The 16888-nt window shown below is 44.1% G+C and overlaps 1 protein-coding gene and 1 pseudogene across 1 annotated transcript; one reads left to right on the top strand and one right to left on the bottom strand.

Annotated features, from left to right (window-relative positions):
• Positions 1-9893, top strand: LOC105067205 (olfactory receptor 51E1). Its single transcript, XM_010952681.3, has 2 exons — positions 1-552; positions 6732-9893. Exon 2 carries the CDS (start codon positions 6774-6776, stop codon positions 7725-7727), a length of 954 nt encoding a protein of 317 aa, XP_010950983.1. The 5' UTR covers positions 1-552; positions 6732-6773; the 3' UTR covers positions 7728-9893.
• A 1612-nt stretch (positions 9894-11505) lies between these two features.
• Positions 11506-12516, bottom strand: LOC105067206 (olfactory receptor 51I2-like; annotated as a pseudogene).
• Positions 12517-16888: the final 4372 nt, after the last annotated feature.

Raw genomic sequence — 16888 nt, 5'->3', positions numbered from 1 at the left:
GCTTCAGGGAGGCCATGAGCTGGCATGTAATCATGGGGTCTCCCTGGATGCTTTTCCTTCCTTTCCCCTGGCTGAGTTCGATAGCCTGAGTAGAAACTTGGAGAAAAGCTCCTCCCAAAGGCCAAGGCCACACTAGTGAGTTTCTTCTAGCCTTTCTTCACTCATTCCCCCTAGCTTCGCATTGGGAGCTGCCATAAACGTCACAGCTCACACAGGGCCCATCTGGGGAGGGTTGTAGAGACCCCTCTACCCATGGCTCCGCCTTCCCCATTCCCCCAGGCACACCTTCCCAAGACACAGAAGCCAAGAAGGACACCAGACCCCCAGCTGGCTACAAGGGGTGCCTGCTGATAGACCCTCTGGGAAGCATCCTGCCGCCTAGCAGGGAGAAGCTGAAGGAGGGAGGAGGTAAGACAGAGAATAAATAACCCTGACCAGGGAGGCCCAAAGGAGGGGGTGGAGACAGAGAGGGCTGCTCTCCAGCGCAGCCTGCCAGACAGCTTCCGGAAGAGGACTGGAGAAAAGGGCCCCAGTGCCTTCGGTGCAGCTGAGGTGAGTACAGGAGGTTGGGGGGGGGGTCCAGCTGTGTGGGTTTCTTGCAGCTCGGGGTCCCTCTTTAGACCTGTTGAGTGAATGAGAAACCAGGACAGAAAGAACCAGAAAAGTACAAGGGCAGGGCCGGGGATGTGAAGGTGGCCCCTGACTCAAAGGACAGACAGACTCAGCAGTTTCTATGTTTGTGTGGTGAAGGGAAGCAGGGGTGGTGTTAGATGCTTCCTATGTGGTTTTCAAGAAACTTCCTAGTGATCAGGTTACTGGGTGCCCATCTAGAGCCTGGAAGGGGGTGACCTAAATGAAGGTGACAGGGACAGCGAACAGATGGGGCTGGGACTGGGCTAGAGTTGGACTAGGGTTCAGTGTGTGGACAGGGCTAGTCCCACCCAGGGCGTTAGTGCAGGCGAAGCTCAGTTTGTGTGCAGGGGTCAGACTGTAGCTTTTTTTCCCCTTTCTTTCTTTGACTTACAAAATCAATTTTTTTTTTTTTACTTCTGGTGTACAGCATAGTGATTCAGTTACACACACACACACACACACACACACACACACACACATTCTTTCTCATTACAGGTTACTACAAGCCATTGATTATAGTTCTGTGTGCTGTACAGTAGGACTTTGTTGTTTAGTTATTCTCAGACTATAGCTCTGTTTGGGGCATGGGCTCCAAGTGGGTTTGAACTCACTCTATACTTTGCATCAGGAGTCAGGCTGTGGCTGAGGCTGGGATTTAGCAATCTTCCCAGGGGGCTCTGACCCTGACCCAGTCTGGATCTAGGATGAGGGTTCCGTTTTCAGCCCATTTAAAAAGCGGATTTTGTGTCCACATGGTGATTTCCCCTGCCTTGCACTCTTTCAAACTGCATATCCCCCCTCCCCCTGCCCCCAATCCCTTCCCACTGAACCACTTGCAGCTTTTCAAACAAGGCATGTTCTCTTTCTCTCTGGGCCTTTGCATTTGCCGGAATGCACTTTTGAAAACAAATTAGATCAGGTCTACCGCTTAAATTCCCCAAGTCACTCAGAATTAAATCAAAGCTCCTTGCCCTGTCCTGCAGGCCCCTACGTGATCTGGCCCCTGCCCTCCCCTGACTTCATCTTCTACAACTCTCCTGTGATCTTGATACTCCAGCCACACTGGCCTTCTTTCTTCAGTGAACCCCCAGAACAGAAGACCTTTTTCTCTTACGTCCTCTGCCTACAACACTCTTTGCCTTGACCTTAGAATGGCTGGTGCTTTCTCATCACACTGTTTTATCCACTGTTTTTTCTCTAGTTTTGGGCACACAGTAGGCACTCAATACATTTCATTGTCTAACTAAATGCTGCTGTCCCCATGCCCCAGCCCTGCCCGATTAACTGTGCCTGGCCCTTCAAGTCTTGGCTCACATGTCACCTCTTCAGGGAAGCCCTTCGAGCCTGACAACTTTGTAAGCTACTGTCTGCTTTGCTCCTGAGGCCCTGGGACTTACCCCTGCCCTAGCATTTATCACAACATGTTATGGTAATGGCATACTTGTCTCAGTTTCTCCCCACCACTGGAGGGCTGATCTGTGACTTGTTTGCTCTGTGTCCCAGTCTCTCTGATGCTTAGCACAGAGTTGGGCGTACAGTAGTTATTTAATCAAGAATTGTTGAAAAAATCAGTGTATCAATCAAAGTCCCAGTGCATGTAGGCAATGGTCAGAGTAGCTCTGAAAGGTCCTGATACCTAGGTCAAACTTCGCAGGTGTGTGGGAATATTGTTGGCTCTGGTCCAGCTTGGGAAGTGGAGGAGGGTAGGGCTGGAGGCCTCACCCTGCCTTCTGTGAGCTAGAAATACACTCTCCCATCTTTCCATTCTCACTGTGGCCATTCTATAAAGAATGGCCAAGGCCCTGTAAGGGTTCATCTCCTCTATCAAATCCAAGCAAGGTGTGGGGGATAGACGATGCAGACGATCCAGGATGGATGTGATTCTGGGCCCACTGCCCTCATGGAGTGTTAAGGAAGGGGGTCCCTCCCTGTGAATGACGAGCTCTGATCATCCCTGCTGGCCACAGCATGGCCCCTGAAGTCTGCCTTCCCACTCTGTGCCTGGGAGTAAGAGCCAGAGGCTCCCAGGTATTCCTGGGCTTCCCTCCAAGGACATTTTCTTCCAGATGTTCCCACAGAGGCAGGCAGGGGCACCTGAGGCTCTCACCCCACTGATCCAGGCATGGAACATTCTGTGTGCTTAGCCTGATAATGGCAGTGACCATGGATCTCCTCTCACATTCCCTCTCTTCACGCCCCACACACTGAGCCCAAATGCAGAGAGCTGGTCAGGCGTCCTGAGCCCTAGAGAGGCCCTCTGGACTCATGGCTCTACAAATTTTGGATTCATTGGAATTAACATTGAAATAGTCCGTATAAAGCACTGATTCATTGTAAAGGAGACTGGGAGAGAGGCAGGGCTTGGCCTTGTGGAAAGCACATGGATTTGACACAGAGAGCTCTAACCAACTCTCACCATCCTCATCTGTCAAATGGGATTACTGATACCTCCTTGTATTGAGGCTTGTATTGTATAATAAGGAAGTACTCAGAAGAGGATAAAGCTTTTTACTTTCCACTGTGGGCTCTGCCCAAGTCACAGCCAGAGGAGTCGGGGCTGAAAAGGAAAGAGTCTTCAAGTCCCAGAGGGTCCTCTTTACAGCTCCCTTGGTTTGCCTTCCAAGGCTCTAGCTGGGCCAGGTGACTTACATACCAAGCCCTTCTTCTCCTCTGCCTCTTGGGCAGATCTGATTAGCTTTCAGGAGGTACAGCACATTAAAGGCAGTTCAAAGGGGAAATACACAGGCCTTGGAGCTGAACAGTCTAGGTCAAATTTCTGTTTTACCAGTCAACTGGTAAACCCTGGAAACATTTTTTTAACTCCTTGAGGGCCTCAGTTTTCTCACCTATAATATAGAGAAGATACATAGAAATCCTATTATGCAGAATTGTTCTTGGGTTAGGTACTCTTTATTCAGTGTCTGCATTCAACACTATAGGCATACAACGATTTCTGTTATAATCGTAAAACCGATAGGGCCCCTGTTGGGAGTGACCCTATTGTTCTCTTGACTCTGTCCCCCTGACTGCTTTTCCATGTCTCTGGGAAGAAGGGAGTTCAGAGAACTCGGGGGAAGGATATGAGGATGGACTGGTAAGGGGGCTGAGCTGGACAGGGGCCAGAGTCCTGGAGGCCACGGGGAAGGAATGAGGAAGATTTAAGGCCTCAAAGTGGATTTCTCGGTATCACTGGAGGCTTCTGTTCCCCCATCATCAAGAAAGGGCTAAGATGTCCTTCACAGTTCTCCAAGAAGCATTTCTGGGATTTGCTAAAATAGTGTGACTTTTTCAGAGGAAATTTCAAGCACAGAGAGCTATTCCCTGGGGGTTAAGGCAGTGAAGGCTTCCTAAAAATGAGAGAAAAAAGAAAAAAAAAACCTCTTTGTATATTTTTCCTGGATTATGTTTTGTTTTCAAAACAGAATGATTTAGCTCCAGTTTTCTTTGGAGTGCCAAATATTCTCTGGGTGCATGCGATGGCTTTAATTACCAACAGCTGCTCAGGCTGTCTGTCAAGTGGGAGACTGGGCTGCTTCAGGGCTGACAGACTGAAGGGTGATGCTTGGGTCCTGGACCTGGCTCCCCTCTCCATTCCTTCATTTCTCTCCTGCTGCTGCCTTCTGAGGTCCAGCCTGCTGTTACCTCCAGCGACAGTTGCCCACCTCATGCTGTCAAGGCGCCTTACTTCCAGGCCAGCTGCATCCTCCTCTCTTTGATTCCTGGTTATCTCCATATCAGTGCTTGGTCTCTGTCATTGTGAGAGACTGACTGCTAGTCAGATCTGTGTGGACACAGACACGGAGGGTTTGATATGTTTGAGAGAAAGCTAGGTGAACGCTTTTAGTGACTTTGGAATGATGAATCTGGATCACAAAAGTTAAGTCAGGCTTTCCCAAGTAGACTTGGGGTCAATAGTTTCGGAATCAATAGTAAACAAGGGGGTTTACTGAAGGGGAAGAGATAGTCCGGGGAGAGTATCTAGAACAAGAAGAGCTCTGAGGATACAATTCTGAGAGCATTATCATTTAAAAGTATGCTTCAGGGTCAAGGGGAGGAGGCTGAGGATCCAGAAAGACCTAGTGCTCGGAGATAGATGGGAAGCAGAAGGGGCAAGGAGAAGGTTTAAGAAGGAGGAAACTGATCACAGTGGCATACGCTACAGAGAGGTCAGTACAGAAGAGTTATGTGATGTTGATGACTTTGGCCTCTTAACCTGAAGTTCTTGGATAAGTCTGGCTCCTTATATCTTCTCCCTCGAGCAGTTTGAATTAAACTCTGTCACTCTCTGTTCTAAAACTCATGCTGCCAGTAATTCCCCTTTTGTGCCTGGTCTGAGGGGACCTCTGGGGGACAGCTCAGTGGTGGAGCAAAGATCATCAGTGTGTCCTGAGCCCAGTGAATGGTGTGAGCCCCTCCTGATGCTGGCCCTGAGCTCTTCTCCACACTCACCTGCTCTCTGGTAGCCCGTGCAGAATACCCTACCCTGGTTGTCAAGGGCCAGGTCTTAAGAACCAACCCTTTCTCTTTTCTTGCCAAGATAAAATTATCTTAAATATACTCTAGCAATAAATGTTACTATTTTCATAACGGGAAGAGGAGACAGCTAGTATATACATAGATAGTATGTATGTGAAATATACACATACACTGTGTGAGTAAATATATACAATTTATATAATCTAGTGAAAAGTAGGAGCATGTGAATATCTGTGAATGAAAGAAAGGGAAAAAAAGAGAGGAAGTTAGTTAACTCTATAGTTGTTTCATCAGAGAGATATGATCTGAGAAAATGCAAGTCTGACATTTTCTACCTCAGCAATTCCTACTTATATCCATCACCTTAATAGCCAGAGTCGGGGATACCAGAACCCTGGTACAGGATTTATTGTTCCTCCAGTGCTTCTGATACCATCATCTATCAGGTTTAGTCCTCGGTGTCAACCCCACTCTCTTAAGCTTGGTGAGTCTCCTAGAAACAGAGCTTGAAGTAGAAATTCTTGTTTAAAGGAGATATGAAGGACTACTGTCATGAGAAGAGGGGTGAGGGGAGTGGGATAGAGAAGGGAAAGAAAGCTAAGTAAGGCTGTGGTCTCAGCTGTACACCAGCTTCAGCTCTGGTTCCTCAGGAACACTGCATCACAGATTTGGTCCCACCCTGAGGCAAGGAGGCTAAGCCTTTGTACCTTTATGTCAGGCACTCATTGACCTCTAGATGTACCCTGGTAGGGAAAGCATAACTTTCTGGGTGCAGTGCCTCTCCTTTGATCTGGGGAAAGTGGGAACTATGAGCCTTTAGCATTCAACACTCACTGCAGATGAAACATAGATGCACTGACTTGATGAAGGGGATTTGGGTGGGACACCAACAGCACCCACTGCAGCCATTGTTCCTTTTATGATATAAACTAGGCGTTCTGGACAAGTGTAAGACTTTGGATGGACATTTGGCAAGAGTGAAATGTAGAGTTCAGGATGAAGTTAGTATGTCAGGTATTTTTATTGAATTAAAGTTTATCATCATTAAATAGATGTTAAGTTTTAGATTACATTAGAAATAACTACTAAAACCTTAGGTTAATGTTAAAGTTGGGGTTAGAGAGATCATTAGGAGCAGTGAAGAGGTTAGGTTTCAGTGTTAACTATGTTACTCTTAGAATTACTACATTGGACTGGGATTAGTCTTAAAGGTAGCCTAATGATAGATTTAGAATTACGGTTGATATTAAGCATAGGGGAGCATAAGTATAGGACAGGACAGAAGAAGTGATGGCTGTTTTTATCATCTAAGTCTGATGTGTACTTAGCCAATAACCTATCCTTGGTGAACTAAATGGTTTAAAATATGCTTAGAATTTTTGCCTTACTATTTCATTTGTTTTCGGGAGTAACTTTAGAGGTGGAGTTAGTAAGTAGGACTGGGTAAATATTCATTGGTCCTTCAGTTATGAAGGATGGCTAGGTTGAGTTTCGAATAGAATGAGTTTAGATAAGCAATGAAGTTAGAGTATGGGTCAGAGAACAGGTCATCAGGATGAAGAGAAATAAAAATGATACTGGAATTCTAGAGGATCTAATAATGGTTTATCTCTGTATTCCAGCCTCTACTCGTCAGGCACTGGTCACAGCTCAGCTTCTTCAATATGGTGGGCTCCAATGGCAATGAATCCAGTGCCACATATTTCATTCTAATAGGCCTCCCAGGCCTGGAAGAAGCTCAGTTCTGGTTGGCCTTCCCGCTGTGCTCCCTCTACCTTATTGCTGTGCTAGGTAACCTGACAATCATCTACATCGTGCGGACAGAACATAGCCTACATGAACCCATGTATATCTTTCTTTGCATGCTTTCTGGCCTTGATGTCCTCATCTCCACCTCATCTATGCCCAAAATGATGGCCATCTTCTGGTTCAACTCCACTACCATCCAGTTTGATGCTTGTCTGCTACAGATGTTTGCCATCCACTCCTTATCTGGCATGGAGTCCACGGTGCTGCTGGCCATGGCCTTTGACCGCTACGTGGCCATCTGCCACCCACTGCGCCATGCCACTGTGCTCACGTTGCCTCGTGTTATCAAGATTGGCATGGCTGCGGTGGTACGGGGTGCTGCGCTTATGGCACCCCTGCCTGTCTTCATCAAACGGCTGCCTTTCTGCCGCTCCAATATCCTTTCCCATTCCTACTGCCTCCACCAAGATGTCATGAAGCTGGCTTGTGCTGATATCCACATCAATATCATCTACGGCCTCATTGTCATCATCTCTGCCATTGGCCTGGACTCACTTCTCATCTCTTTGTCATATCTGCTTATCCTAAAGACTGTGTTGGGCTTGACACGTGAAGCCCAGGCAAAGGCATTTGGCACTTGTGTCTCTCATGTGTGTGCTGTTTTCATATTCTATGTGCCTTTCATTGGATTGTCCATGGTACACCGCTTTGGAAAACGGCATGACTCCCTCCTGCCCATCATCATGGCCAACACCTACCTGCTTGTTCCTCCTGTGCTCAACCCTATTGTCTATGGAGTGAAGACTAAGGAGATCCGGCAGCGCATCCTCCGTCTTTTCCACGTGACCACACATACTTCAGTTCCCTAGGTGGCAGGGATCAGATTTCTTTTTCATGCAAAGTCCTTCAATTCATTTTTTTAATATCAAGATTTTGGAAGACAGTATTAGGGAGAAAATTCTTAAAAACGCAACTGATCCTTCAAAGGTGAAACTGGTTGGAGAATCTCCATGTTGGTAGAACTGTATACTCTCAATCCCCATTTTTCAATATTATTTTTCCCTTTAGTTCTTTGAGGTAGTTGTGGTTGGAGGGTTATGATTTCCCACTTAACCTTTCAGTCCAATTCTTAAGTCCAAATCATTCAGACTATCACTTGCCCTGATAGTCCACAGCATTCTGAGATGAGGATGATGCATCTAAAGACCATTTACTACCAAAGGATTAAGCATGGCAAAAAATAAAATAATATAAGAATATAATACAGTTAGATAATCTGGCTTCAAACTATGCTTTCCTCTTCAGAATCTCCAACCACTTTGGAACTTAGGAAAGAGTCGTACCTAGATTTCCTTCTTCAAAATGACCTCTATAGAGAAAAAAAAAATTTCTTCTGAGTACCAGTTCTTAAGAAGAGGCTTAAAAGTAAATCCACAGGAAGATTATATTCATCTACATTAATGAAAGATGACACATGGTATTCTGAGAGTTAAACAGACCTTGGATGCTTTTCCTTATGTAATTTTCTTATCAACATTTTGATTTAGGTAGAAATATGATTAGTACCCTCATTGTACCAATGGGGAAATTGATGTTTGATGAGATCACTCAGGCTCAAAAAAAAAAAAAAAAAATTAAATCTTTTGACGCTCTAGCCATATTGTTAGGAGGGACTGTTAGACTAGTTGGGTAGTGAGTTAGACATTCCAGAGTTTTGCATTTTCTAGGGGAAGTATTTAAGTTCCTTTCTCACTCAGCCAGTATTGTATTTAGGAATTTCCTGTTAATGTTGCTGATGGCTTTAATCCCAATAGTTCCTGGTCTGTTTGCCATTGTATTTGTGTAGTAGCAACAGGAGTAATTTGCAATATGTAGTAGCAATATGAGTAATTTCCTAACAGCGGCTAGTTTGGGAAACAGTATAATCAGCAGTGGGCATTCACTGGATTTCTGGAGAGACACTTCATGGAGAGATGCAGCTGGGAAAATCTAGAAGCTCACAGTAAAAATGGCTGGGCTGCTTACCATAGACCAGGGAGTCAAGAGTAGGAAGCACTTTGAGACTAGCCAGGAAGCAAGGTGAAGGCAAGCATGGGTCCACAGAAAGAGAGTAGAGCATGTAAGTGGACACCATGTACTCTGAGGGCTCTGAGCTACCATGTAGGGGAAGCCTGTTGCATCAAGGTTCAGAGAAGAAGACCATAGGCGAGACCAATAATAATGACTGTGTCCTTGATAGCTGTACTTAGCATGAGTATGGTTCCGGAGGCTCACTCAGGAGCCCCACAAGCCAGGCACAGCACTTCCAGAAGGAAGCAGAATGGGGAGGAGGTAGCATTGGCACTACAGGAGTGCCATGGGAATGAATGGGGCAGAAATGAGATCTCCAGTCACAGGGGAGTGCTAGTCAGACCTAAAGAGAGGTAGGTAAGTGTGAGAAGCAGGTAGTAGAGTGGAGAGCATGGTGCATGGCCCGCCAGACTTTCTGGCCATAGCTAGTAGCACAGGGCTACTCAGTAGAAAGGCTATGGAGATTGAATACCCAGTTTCTTGAACTAGAATCCAGAAGATGAGAATTGTGACAGCGTGGAATCTGCTATGCCCAGGTGAGTGCTGGCTAGGAGAATGACGGACATAAACTAGACTCAGTGCTGGTCACTTTGAACTATGTGGAAGATCATATCAGTTCCCAGTAGTGCCCTGACACTGGGGTTGTAATAAAGAAACAGAATGAAAGAAGGGAGAGAAAGAGACAGATTTTTTTCTTATTAGGAAAGCAATATGTGATCACTGTAAAGAAAAATCTTAGATACTTCGAAAATATGAAATAAATAAAAATATAATAAAACTCCAATAAACTTGTCACCTGAAAAATACTGCTTTTTGGTGTTTATTCTTCCAGATTTTTAATAAATGCTTGTGTACATGCTTCTGTATGGACATAGGATGAATGTGTATATTCGTTTTATATTTGAAATTTTATTGGAGACACACATAGATGGATAATAAAGAGATAAATCAGACACATTTTACTTTTTTTTTTTTTCTGGGGATGCAGCCATTATCCTAGATTTCAAAAGGGATTCCAAGTCTATGATAGTTAATAAGCTCAGGATAAAGTTTCATGGGTTGGATCCTAAATGGGTTAATCATTTAGTGAATATAAACATACACACACATAAATCCTACCACCACCACCACCTTCCTGTGTTTCTCAATAAGTATTAAATACCAGACCCAGAGATAAAACTAGAGCAAGAATCTCCTAATTTCTAGACCAGATGTCTGGTCACTTACTTCATGAACACTCATCAGGTCACCGAGAAGGGCCTGGAATTAAGAACTCGAATAAGAGAGAGCGCTGCCTCTTTTAGGTGATTTGGCAGGCAGTTAGGGTATCTTCCGGACAAAGACCTTCATCATATATCTTTTACATGGGCATCCTTTTACCTTTCCCATTTTCTTTGTTTGGATATTCCTGTCTCTGCCTCTACCATCTCAGCTACTTGGACCTTTGCTGGGTGCTAGAGAAGTCTGAATGATAGGAACTCTCAGTCCGTAAGTCACTTGCTCATTTATTTTTGGTTTTATCTAGAAATGTTTCATAAACATGCCTTGTGTTCTCCATTCTGACTGCCAGCATCCTAGTCCAGAGACCTCTCTCTTGCTTGGACAGCTGTCAAAACCTCCATGCTGGTTATATTCCAGCATTGGTTTAGGATTTCAGAGTGGATGTTCATTGCTGATCTTTTAAACAAGGTACACTCAAAGTTCTTCTTGTCCATTCCCCTTGCATCTAATAGCTTTTTATCTTAGATTCAATCCAAAGGGAATGAAGCTGGTGCAGAACCAGATTATAATCTGCCTCTTCCATTCCTAAGGAAGCCAACAAAGAGGTAGGGCTTTTAAGAAGGTTGAAGAATGAAGGTATGGAGAATCTGGAGGAGATCTGAAGTGGACATAGAAGACGATGCAACTGTCACTGTCAGACTTTACTATGGAATCTGTCAAATAAGGGAGTCTCTTGGAGAACAGGACACTCCTGAGATGAGTGACAAGAAGTCAGTGCTGGGGCCAGTGGAATCCTATCGTCTGATCAATACATTTATTTATTCACTTGTTCAATACAAATTTATGGAAAAAATATAAAAATGCCTTTTTTGTGTTGTTCTTTTTTCCCTACATTTTTCTCTTTCTTAATTCTTACTTTGCGGAGAAAAACCCTACACATGTTCCAAGATGAAATAAAGAGCACTCTCTGTAGTAGAGGTTTCTCCAATCTTCCCAGGAAGGTTCTGGCAAGTACCAGTTTGCAATCCCTAGTAATCTCTTGCACAGAACTTTGTATGGTACGAATATGTCTAAATTCTGCTTGTGTATTTACATGCTTTATCCAGGCACAAGATGGTGAGTTCCTAGAAAGAAAGGGCCATGTTAAATATATTTCTCAGTCGTTAATCCTCAGCACTGCTTCCAGGACAAAGTAAACAGTGAACATACATTCATAACATGAACAAGCCTGATGGTCTTTCCATTGTATTAGCAAAGACTAGGAATTGTCAATACTTGCTGAGGGTAGCTGGTTCCTATGAGGCTACAGCAAGTGTCTTTTATGGTGCTCAGACCCTGTTATATTTCATAATTACATCAGCCTTGGTCTTTTCCCCTCAGGACCCTGAGCATGGCCTCCTTGATGGGCTTGGATTTGACACTGTAGATGATGGGGTTGAGCACAGAGGGCACCACCAGCTACACATAAGCAACAAAGGCATGTGTAACGGGGAGGCAGGTGCCTCCCAAAACGGTGGATCATGGACATGGTGATAACTGGAATAAAGAAGACACAGCCAGGATATGGGAAATACAGTTGTTGAGGGCCCAGATGTGCTCCCTGGGAGAAGCCAGTCCCATGACCATGTGCAGAATGAGACTGTAGGACAGGACAATGAGCAGGGATTCAATGCCCCCAGTGGACACAACCACACAGAGCCCATAGTGTATACTGATGCTGATGTCAGCACAGGCTCTCCTCATCACATCAAGGTGGAAACAGAATGAGTGGGACAGGAAGTTATTTCCTGGGCAGAAGTTAAGATGCTTAATCAAAAATGGCACAGGAAAGAGAGACAGGGTAGCATGGGCCACAATGGCCAGTCCAATACTGATGATGACACTATTTGTGAGGACAGCTGCATAGCGCAGGGGGTTGGAGATGGCCACGAAGCAGTCAAAGGACATGGCCAGGAGCACTGAGGACTCCACCACAGAGAAGAAGTGGAGGAAGAACATCTGGACCAGGCAGGCATTGAAGCCGATGAGCCGATGGTCAAACCAGAGCACAGCCAGGGTGGTGGGCATGGTGGACAAGGTGAGACCCACATCGGTGAGGGCCAGCATGGACAGGAAGTAGTACATGGGCTGGTGCAGGCTGGGGGTCCTCCTCACAGCCAAGAGGATCAGGCCGTTTCCAGTGAGGGCCACAGTGTACATGGAGGAGAAGGGGATGGAGATCCAGCCATGAATGGCTTCCAGCCCTGGGATGCCAATTATCAGGAAATCAGGGGGCCGGAAGAGGGAGATGTTGATGAAGGACTGGGAAGGGAGCATCCTCGGGATACGGATGAGGTCTGCAGATAGATGTGACCTCTTCAATCTGGGCAGACACTGAGAGGATCCAGGATGATAGGAAAGAACAATCTAGTATTGAATCCAAATTCTAAAAATCAAGCTCCATAACTGGTTATACCATTTACTGATATGTTCAAAACATAATAATAACAACAATTAAAATATTCACTGACTCCCTATTATGTTATATTCCAGGAACTATGCCAGTGCATTTGCCTAGATTGTCTCATTTCTTTTATGAACATAATAAATTTCTTTTGTAAGGCTGTTCCCTCTCATCTACAGCGCCTTAAGAGTCACATCACTACTACATAATCTTACCTATCCTGCAAAAGCTTATCATCCCCAATGTTGACACCTGGTATGAGCTGATGGCATGAAATTTCTCTCCAGGAAATAGTGATTGGAATTCAGAGAAACTAGTGATTGTCCACTTGCTGCCCAAATTGAGGACGTGCTATTTCCATGTGCATAGGGAGAAAAGGAGAATACCTCTTTGGAAAGAGAGGATAATGAATCAGATATGCAGAGAGAAGCAAGCATGAGAGTTCATGCAGTCCCACAGAGACAGAGTCTGAGGGAGTGAGAAGCTGCTTTTTTCCCCCTATGGAGATGGCTCTGTACTTCCTGAAACTGAGTCTTCCTAAAGTCACAATTTTTCTGGCTCTTGAATTTTGTATGATACACTTTTTTTTAATGAAATAGAAAATTGTACTACCCTTCAGTGACAATGCAAATGTTGAACAAAATCATTTACCAGGTAATTTTTCATCATACAGAATCTGATTATTTTAATAACAATGATAATAATATGTATGATACACTTTTGCTGTAGAATAAATTGCTTGATTTGTGCCTAAGTATTTTTGACTAGATTTCTCCATCTCAGAATCAACAGAGACTTTGGATAATACCATCTTCCCCGTCCCATTATACAGATGAGGAAACTGAGACTCAACTGTAGTGGTTGACCTCTGAATGAACAGCTCATATACTGTAGTCCTGGACATTGAATCCAGGTCTGTCTCATTCCAAATCCTTTGACCTTTTCTTTAGATGAGACAAAGTATGTAAAAAATTATCTCAGGTGCAAAGCACCATAGCCATGATTTTTGTTATCTTTACTGTATTGTCTAACACTTTACATTTCTCTAAATCTTTCACTACATATTATTCATTTAATCTCCACGATCATCCTGTGATGTAGACCCTGGAAAGATTACTACTCCTACTTCAGGGATAATGTAACTGATGTTCAGGGAAGTGACTGGTTTATGTTACTCCCTTTTTTAAAACACTTCAGTCATTCCCCAACGCACTTTGATAAAATAGTTGTGACGTGATATGTGATATATGTTGATACTGACCCATATCTTCCAGTACCAGCCTAACCCTCCACCCTCATCACATAGCAGACTACCTCTTGCTCAGTGTTCTTTAACCACACTGACCTTATTTCAGTCTATTAAATAAGCCAAGCTATTTCTTCACTTTGGGACTTTCATGTTCATTCCATACCCCACTCTTTGCTTTTTACATGGCTGACTCCTCATTCCTTAGATCTTAAGCATCATTTTCTCAGGCACCATTTGGGATGACCCTCACTAAGTAGGTGTCCTGAGCCACATATCCCACCCATTATCCTCACACCACACATTCTTAGTTTCCTTTATACCACTCAACACATTTTAACATTTTATGATTGCTCCTTTCCTTGAAATCTTTTGTTCTCTCTCACTAGACTGTAAGATCCATGAATACAGCAGCCATATGGTTTTATTTGCTGACACATGGCTCTTGCATTGTGCAGTACCCGGAACAGAGTAGATTCTCAGTCACTATTTGCTTTGTTGAATAAATAAATGGCAGGGTCAATAACCAAGTCTATAAACTCATGAAAGGAGAGGAAGTAAAAGAAAATTTCTGTTCCCCTATGCTCCAGATATTAGGATCGTGGCTGATTTTGAAGAGGTGGGTGGTTGAGGTCTTATCCCTGGCAATGATGCCTTATAGAATTGGAAACACGTTGGATTTATGGACGACAGGGCACAGAAGAAATCTCCAATAAAGTGTTTGGTTAAATTTCTGAAAAATAAATTCATAACAGGTCCACATGAATATCAAGTATTTGAGTCTATCCCTACCCTGCTTTGAGAAGTGTGATGGGGGCTCTCACAGACATATGTGTACTTACAACCTTACTATTGGATGATCTACATAGAATTAAAGCTAATGGATGTCTTTTAATCAACTCATTCAATCTGCCCAATGTGCCTTATTACATCTATGCTCTCCTTCCCAGTATTCAGTCCCTAATTCAATTGCTCATAATCTCGTCATCTCTCTTAGAGTTCCTTAGGGCAGCTGTTTGGCTGGTATTATTTCTCTCAGCATACACCACCACCTTCCTCTCTTTGCAGATTTTCCAAACTGCTTCAACCAGCTTAATTTTCGTAAGGTACCACATTGAAATCGGCACATTCCTGCCCCACTGAACTGTATAATCATCTCCTAGGCCAGTCCATCAGTGCATTCAGCCAGAGTTCTGCACCGTCACTTGGGTGCACATCCCTTCAAGGCTCTAGCACTAGAATCTCTGGGACAACTGCAAGGGCAGAGACCCCTGGTTCTCTCTCCATGGTTTGTAATTGCTGGAGGAGCGCTAACATACCTCATGAGGCAGATACAATGCACTTCAACTTACTTTAACGTAGAGGATTAGAGAAGAGGTTTCTGGATCCAGCTATGCCACTGTATTATTGCGTTATGCTTGTTATATAAGGTACATATTAGAGATTAGTCAAGTTTTGATGATCAGTGAATTCCCTCAGCTCTGAAACAATATTGTAAGATAGATGTAACTTTCTCCATGTATATCAATGAAGATCCTGAGGATTAGAAAAGTCAAATGTCTAGCAAGGAGACAGCACAGAATGATCTAAACTTGGTTCTGTTTGGTACAAAGTACCTTGTTCTTTCAAATAAACTGCACTGTTTGTCACAGATTGTACCTGGTGCCATGCATACTAAACATTGTCAGTTTCTCCTTTTGGTCCTCAATTTCCTCATCTGTAAAATCATGGAACTGGACTAGATTATCTATCTTTCTAATCCTGGCATTCTATGATTGCAAAACCTAGTGTTCCTGAAATAGACTTATTTTTACTTTCCCACCTCTTCACTTTTTTCTGTTTTTTTCCCCCCTCTGAATCTCCTTCCCCTAAGGTTTTCTTGCTCCTAACCTTTTGTTTTTGCTGAACAACCCTCCCCATGCCCAAATATTTTTTTTCTTTCCTCTGTTTGTCCACTCATGTGTCTTAGAAACCCCATTCAATCATTTACATGGTAATTTCAAATTTCTCTCTCAACTAGCTTGAGTTTGCCAAGAACAGTAATTCTGATTTATTTTGATAAGGCTCCCCTCAGCACAATGTATGGTAGGTACATCTTAGGAATTCAGTTGTTTTGGTGAATGAATGAGTGAATGAAAAATTCACTGGAGACGTCTGTGGACTATGCTCGCGTGTTGCCAAGCATGAACATTTCTGTTTTTCTAGAATGGAAGCCCAGAAGAGATTTAGGTACCCTTAACCATTACCACTTTGGATCACAATTTAGGCATCATTCCTAGAAACAGATTATGAGATTCTGTGCCCTCCTCTGAGCTAATCCATGAGCCACAGGAAGAGATTCTCCTTGATCTCTCCCTGATGCAAGACATGAAACCACCCGTGGGGATACTCAACACTCTCATCTCCATGTTTCTCTGCTACCTCTGCCTTCTGTCATTTCTTTCTCTTTGACTCTTATTTTGGAGGAGGAAAGGAGGAGGTGACAGAGGTGCCCCCCAGGACTCTGGACACAGAGAAAGACCTGAGTCTGAGCCCTGCTACTTACTCTGGCTCTTCCCCAGGCTGTTTGGTTGTACAATATCCTACAGAAGCCTGGGAAGACCCTGAAACCAAGATACACCCCTTTTATGCTGCTGTAGGGAAATGCACCAGTGTCTGGGGACAGCACCCAAAGCATTTGGGTCACAGACAATTACTCTCTGCTGAGCTTCATCCCTGGGATGGTGACATGCGATGGCAGGGTAAGGAAGATGGAAGAGACTGAAGGGAGCTCTGAAGAGAAAGGAAAACTCAGAGATTAGAGATGTGAGCAATTGTAACTCTCTGGAATGTGGAGACTCTGGCTTTCTAGCCCAGCCCTCTCTAAGATGTGCTCTCAACAGGTTTCAATGCTTCAGTGGCCCATCTATACCGTTCCCCTCATTTTTCAAAAGAGCATCTTTCTATTTGCTGGGAAGAGGCAGAGTTAGCCAACACTGGGGTGAGACTACTTGGGACTAATAAGTAGATCGAACATTCAGTAGGTCGTGAGAAGAGAAGTAATGTCTATG

Source organism: Camelus bactrianus, chromosome 10 (genome assembly GCF_048773025.1).
Source record: "Camelus bactrianus isolate YW-2024 breed Bactrian camel chromosome 10, ASM4877302v1, whole genome shotgun sequence".
Taxonomy (NCBI): domain Eukaryota; kingdom Metazoa; phylum Chordata; class Mammalia; order Artiodactyla; family Camelidae; genus Camelus; species Camelus bactrianus.
The sequence above is the reverse complement of the archived record's forward strand: the minus strand, read 5'-3'. Positions and strand labels throughout refer to the sequence as shown.

Coding starts and splice junctions, on each gene's coding strand:
- LOC105067205 (XM_010952681.3), top strand. CDS start 6,774: ATGGTGGGCTCCAATGGCAATGAATCCAGTGCCACATATTTCATTCTA.